The sequence below is a fragment of the Cyprinodon variegatus genome, unplaced genomic scaffold, assembly GCF_000732505.1.
Source record: "Cyprinodon variegatus isolate N-32 unplaced genomic scaffold, C_variegatus-1.0 Scaffold107, whole genome shotgun sequence".
Classification (NCBI taxonomy): domain Eukaryota; kingdom Metazoa; phylum Chordata; class Actinopteri; order Cyprinodontiformes; family Cyprinodontidae; genus Cyprinodon; species Cyprinodon variegatus.
Genome location: NW_015150560.1, coordinates 419,680 through 426,084, shown reverse-complemented (window position 1 = coordinate 426,084; position 6,405 = coordinate 419,680). Strand labels below are relative to the sequence as shown.

At 41.6% G+C, this 6,405-nt stretch overlaps 1 protein-coding gene across 1 annotated transcript in view; it reads right to left on the bottom strand.

The window, feature by feature from the left end:
* The window catches only part of rnf144a (ring finger protein 144A), a 43,950-nt gene that overhangs the window by 6,241 nt on the left and 31,304 nt on the right, over positions 1 to 6,405 (bottom strand). The window contains exons 3-6 of the mRNA XM_015374636.1: positions 3,892 to 3,952; positions 2,784 to 3,000; positions 2,482 to 2,629; positions 1,014 to 1,103 (exon numbers count right to left, since the gene is read on the bottom strand). Of these exons, the coding sequence (XP_015230122.1) occupies positions 1,014 to 1,103; positions 2,482 to 2,629; positions 2,784 to 3,000; positions 3,892 to 3,952 (516 nt within the window). The remainder of the gene's footprint in view (positions 1 to 1,013; positions 1,104 to 2,481; positions 2,630 to 2,783; positions 3,001 to 3,891; positions 3,953 to 6,405) is intronic.

The window sequence follows — 6,405 nt, the reverse complement described above, 5'->3', positions numbered from 1 at the left end:
TCGTTTGTGGATCTCTATCGTTTGCGGATCTCTATCATTTGCGGATCTCTATCGTTTGTGGATCTCTATCGTTTGCGGATCTGTCCTAAAGCGACAAAAAAACCCCGCTCTGAACACAGTCAGCTGCACCCAACCTCTGTTACCTTTGGCATATGTAAACGCCAAAGGTAACAGAAAGGGGAAAAGTTGGTGGGGAAATGTCCACAACAGTCCTTCAAAATGTTAAGCCTGAAGGACGTAACTGCAGATCGAACAGCATGAGGCCGTTAAAACATTAAAAATTAAATTGAGAGCAGTTAGAATTCTGATTTAAGGCTGATAACCTCCTTCAATGCTGTTGAGTTAATATGAATAATGAAAACAGAAAACTTGGGTCCCTGGAGAAGGTTCCTACACTGCAGAAGCGATCTAGATGGTAAACATTTCTTAAATTAAGTTATTTACCCTTAATTTGAGTAGGTTAATAAGATAAACTGCCAATAGAATGAATATTTTCACTATTAAAATAAGACAATTAGATCATATGCACTTGAAGAAGACTGCAATTGTTTTTATCTTATGTTAAATGTAAATTATTTTGTTCCAATGGCAAAGTTTCCCACTTACTTCCTCAATTCAAGACAAAATGCACTTATTTTAAGAAAAAAACCGACTTATTTAGATTTACATTTTTTGCAGTGCATTGAAAAGCTCTGATCCTTTAAAATGTTTGCACTCTCACATCAGAGACTTGTAAAACACCATTTGAAGCATCTAAAACCAGCGCTGTTACATAAACCCATTTTATAGCGGTGTTTCCATGTAATGGTCTGTATGGAAACAGCCGCTCTGCTGCTGCTGCACGTGGACAACGCTCTGCTTCACCTGTTGTGTTGTCAGGATAACACAACCCCACCACAAAGGGATAGAACGAGAGGAAGAGGAGAGCACGCGCGCCTCTGCGTGCCGCAGCGAGGCTAAGAAAAGACGAAGGAGGCGCCACACGTCTCAGGGAAGGGAGTCTGTGTTCTCACCTGCGTTCTGTGCCAGATAACAGACGCCCTGGAGTGGCCCAGTTTGTTCCGACACGGCCCTTTGTCGTAGTGGATCAGCAGGAAGTCATCCTGACACACAAAAACACACCGTGTTAAAAGTGACCATCAGCAGCCCGGCTGTTCAGACAAAATGGAAACCTAGGATTATGTAAAAGCAGTGAGTTAAAAAATCTCAGCCCTCCAGCCTTCACTGAAGCTAAATGATCGACTCTCAGTGCGAGAGCGTGCACAAGCCCATTTCTCCTCGTGCACGCTCTGTTTAATAGTTGCTGTTCTCATAGCTCATATAGTCTTACTGTCCGAACGTCGGCCCGAACCCCTAAATCCTGGAGAGAAATATCAGCTGTGCTGCTGCCATCAACACCTTTGTCTATAGATGTTAGAGATCAGCCTGTTTTTCAGTGTATTCTTGTTTCTCTGACTGTGACTAACTGGATGTGTTCTCTTCATCCTCTGACATGGGAGCTGTCTCAGAGCTCGTCTGCCTGGCTGTGTGTTTCCTGGACTGGGCCGCCTTTTACTGTTGCATTTTGTATCTATGCTTCTTTTTCTATGTCTGCTTCTGTCTCCTTGAACCCCAGTCGGCCTCAGCAGATGGCCGCTCACACAGAGCCTGGTTCTGCTGGAGGTTTCTTCCTGTTCAAAGGGAGTTTTTCCTCTCCACTGCTGCTGCAAGCATGCTTAGTGTGAGGGATTGCTGAAGAGTCAATGAGTCGATGCAATCAGCTGGTTTTCCTTAGATAGAAAACTTTGAATCAATCTGACTGGATGATCTGGTGAACTGGAAAGTGACCTGAGATGACATGTGTTGTAAATTGGCGCTATAGATATAAACTGAATTGAATTAAACTGAATTGAAATCCCTCAATCATTATGTAGAATAGGAACTATATAGTGGACTTTATAGTGAACACAGTTAACTGACCGTTCGACAGATGATAACTACTTTCTGCTCCTGTTGGTGACGTAACTCCACCTTTACTCCACGGTGCCTGCGCCATCTTTGTTATCAGTCGCCGCTGTTGGGTAGCAACAGCCTACGGCAACAGAAAATCCCATAATGCTTTCTGAGCAGAGCTCTTCACACAAAGCATTGTGGGATTTATCTGCCTCTTCTGAGGCCTTTCTTTTCTTTTTAGACACTTTCTCTTACGACCCTCGGCCATTTTTAAAGAACTGCGGTGTGAAAGGTGACCTTCTGTCTGAACCTGTAGCTCACCACAGATACATGCCTGAAAGTGTGCATGCACAGAAAAAGAAGCTAATGGGATGAGCACGTAGGACGGCCTTACGTAAACATATCAACAGAATGATTGACGGTTAGGAGGACCATTTATTTAGATGATCCATCCGGAAATAAAAGATCGACCTTTATATCTTTAAACAATTCTGCATCATGATTTTACTTTTAAGTGAACAATTGTGAGATAAAATGCAACCAACTCACGTCCAAGGACTCCAGACAGTACCAGCAGAAGGCATGTTTACAGTTCTTGCACATCATCTGTGCGCATCCTTCGTCTCTCTCGATGTAAACCTTACACTTAGGACAGCGCTTGATGGGGGCGTCGTCCTCTTCGTTCTTATAAAAGGAGCTGAAACCCAAAAGGACAAGATGGTGCTTTTAAGCAGATTCTTCAGGTTTTCAGCTAAGAGCGAACTTTAAAGCTATTAAATAAACCAACAGCAATTTACGAACATTTTAAAAGCGTCCACCAACTTCTTAATCTGGGATTTAATGTGTTTTACCTGTTTTCTCCTGGCAGGAAGGAGGCGATGGGCAGGTTGCTCTCCTGGCAGGCCTGCCCGGGGTGCCAGTTGGCCTTACAGGCGGAGCAGAACTCCAGGGCACAGACGGCGCACTGAACCAGCTGAGGCGGGGCTGGAGAATCAGTCTCCTTCAGCTGGCATACGGCCTGGCAGGTCGAAGAGGGACACCATGTCCTGCACGGGTCCAGCAGAACCTCTGAAAGAACAGGATTATACCAGATTATTGTCAATGTTCAATAATGTTTCCTTTTTTATTCTCTTATTTCAGAAGAAGGAGTTTTAAAATGTGCATCATCCAGAAATAAAATATTTGGAAATTTAAAAAGAAGTCAGACCAAAGAAATAAACAGAAGTGTTCAACCTACAAAACATGTTAAATCTGAGCCTTTTAAGACCCACTAACAGCTAAGGCATAATATAGCCCCACATAACCCCCTCACAAATTTTAAGACAGGATTTTTATTTTTATAAACAGAAATATTCTATATTTTGGGACAATATCGTCTGATAAAGAGTACATTTATATACATGTTTAAGGCAGAATGATTTGACATTTAAATATGATTTCCCTACAACTTCACAATTATTCACTAGTCTGTTGTTCTATGGAGTGAATTCTGTTTTTATTATTTGAATAAAAAAAGTGTAAAACTTTCATTTCTGCATTTCTTTTTAAAAAAATTCCTTTTACAAAACTTCCTTTTTTCTGCAACAATAATTAAATCCAACATTGTCTCAATAAACAAAGAAAATATACCAACATCTGTTTTTACAACATGAGAAAATGTGAAAAAAGTCCACAGTGAACAGTTTTTATATTTTTCCCCTAATAAACTACACAAAAAAAAAAAGTCTAAATAAAAGTTTCAGGAAAACTTGGGAGCAAAGAAGGATAACCAGAACTTAAAGCTCTTCCCACAAACAAGCAACAGGATGAAATCCCTCCAGAAAGATCCGACTCCCATCATCCCTGTCCTGCGCTATAGTAAAGACGGCATCTCTGTTTTCTTGAGCAGCCCACGAATCGCCCACTCAAGCAATCTGGAGCCATCGCTGACGCACCACAGCTGCTTTTAGATTGACTCACCGCGCTCGAACTGAAGCTTTTTATACCTCTGCATCATCTCTGAAGCCACCATGCACTCGATCTGCAGACAGGGGAGAGATCAGAGGGAAATAAGGCGGCTGCTGAGCACGTTTAGACAAAAATCTGTGAAAAAAAACATGTTAAAGCATAACATGCAAATCTAACATCAGCAGGATTGTCATTTTTCTTAAAGTTGGATATTTTTTTCAATTCAATTTAATTCTGTTTATTTCTATGACGCCAATTCACACAGACGTCATCTCAAGGCACTTTACATTTCACCAGATCATACAGTCAGATTGATTCAAAGGCAATCCCTCACACCAAGCATGCTTGTAGCGACAGTGGAGAGGAAAAACTCCCTTTTAACTCCCGATCCGTCCTGCGCATGCACGAACACATATACATCCGGGTGTCCATAAATAATGTAATTATGGTACTAAAATTACTTATTTCTATCCTTAACTATCTAAAGAATGCAACTGCACATATTTAAAAAAATGTTTTATGACTTTTGTGAGACAATTTTGATGCTTTTTACATCTTCGTTAAACCGCGTCTCTGACGTCATCATGGGACATGCTCAGAGCAGTCTGGCAAAACCATGATTAAACCATGTTTATGTGCCTTTTAGTTGTTTCTTTAGATTACGCACTTTATAGCAAAAGGTTCAAATGAAAGCAAAACATAAAACCTAAAAAGATTTGATCTATTTTTAAATCCGGAAAAGTTAGCGACTGGAAGTAGCGTAGGATCCCATTTCTGGTGCAGATCGGGCAGAGACGAGTGATGAAACACAAAGGATTTTAAGGCATTTATTTTCTTAGGAAATATATTAATAACCTTTAACACATCATATTTTAGTACCTTTACTATTTTTGGGGAGAGAAAAACGTCATTTAGGTTTTTTTTAACAAAATATAATCTCAGGTTACACAGATGTCTAACTGGATGTGCAAATGTGCTTCTGGGACGGATCGGGAAGTGACAGAGGAGACAGAATTTTGAGAGAGAAAAAAGAAGAACTTTCCGGGCGTGTTCATTTAACAGCTGATGTATGGAATGTTCAGGCCTTGCAGACTGGAATCAATTAGACAGTGAGGGACCTGCTGACAGGATAGAAACACTGGCAGGTTTCATTAACAGCAAGTGTTGCTAATTGATCAGTAATGTAACGCCGTGGTGAGCAGGACTAAGAAGGCGGTGAAGGAGAGAGTGAACCCATCCGACAGAAACAGGAGGAGGGGGGGATGACGGAGCAGGATGCAAGGACGATTTCTGTTACTGATCTACTTTAATAATAATTTAATGATTTTTCTAATCAGTCGGGCTTCAGGATTGTTTAATAACAGCTGCCTTATCAGCTCTGAAATGAAGAAAGAGTAAATAAAAGGAGGAGACCAGACTGGGTTCCTCTGGTTTTAATCAGGAGTCCTCTGACTGTTTCACTTCCTGCTTCTTTTAATGATTTATCACTAAAACCAACGAGTCCCACAACTTAGGTAAGATCCGTGAATTTAACAATCCGCTTTCCTCGGAGTGAAACTGCGTTTAACACGGTGAAAGGAGGTGAGAGGATCCTGGGAGTGAGGGTTGGGAATAACCATCTCAGATCGTCGGTGGGTGAAGATGTTGGAAGTACATTTAGCCTATTAGGCATCCCCAAAGTTGGTCCTCAAGGGCCGCTGTCCTGCAGGTTTAAGAGGTTTCCCTGCTTTAGCACAGCTGATTCTGATGCTTGCGGTTCAGCAAAAGCCTGTTAATCTAGCCTAATAAACTAGCCCCACTGGCAAGCGGCCAAAATCCTTTTTTCCTGTGAGTGATCTAGCCTCGATCAATTCCCCAGGCCTTAGAACTGGCGGCCAATCACAATGCAGAGATGGGTTTTGAATTTCTGGATGCAAAGCCGGCGGGGTTTTGAGGGCGTGACGACAAAGCTGCACGACGCTGGAGAAAGCACAACAAGGAAGATGGCAACAACTATTGAACAGTTCTCGTTTGACTCAGCTTTGGAATCAGTTTTGGAAGGATTAGACTTGGAGTTTTGGTTGAAACGTGAGCAGGAAGAGGCTCTATGCTCATTTATTTTTAAGAAGGATTACAGGCTGTTTGTTTACGCTCCCCCACCAGCTTTCTGTCGCGCTTCCTACACCACAGTCAGTTGTGCTCATTGGTCAGAGCGTTGTTCAATAGTCACAGACCTCGGTTTGAAAAACAACGGATTGTTCTCATGAACAATCTACCGATGTCTCATTCCTCGAGGCCAGACTAAATTACACATTTAATCTCACATTTTGTCTGGTTTATCAGAAGCAGGTAAACCTTTAAAACCTGCGTGACATCGGCCTTCGAGGACGGACTTTGGGGATGCCTACTGCAAGTTATTCTATTTAAAATAATGAACGGAGCTCACTATTCCATTAAACTTCTACTAGGGATTAAAACAAAAAAATCATTTAAAAAGTAGCAACATCAACTGCAAAAGTAAAGCTGCACAGCTTTGGTCTTTACCTC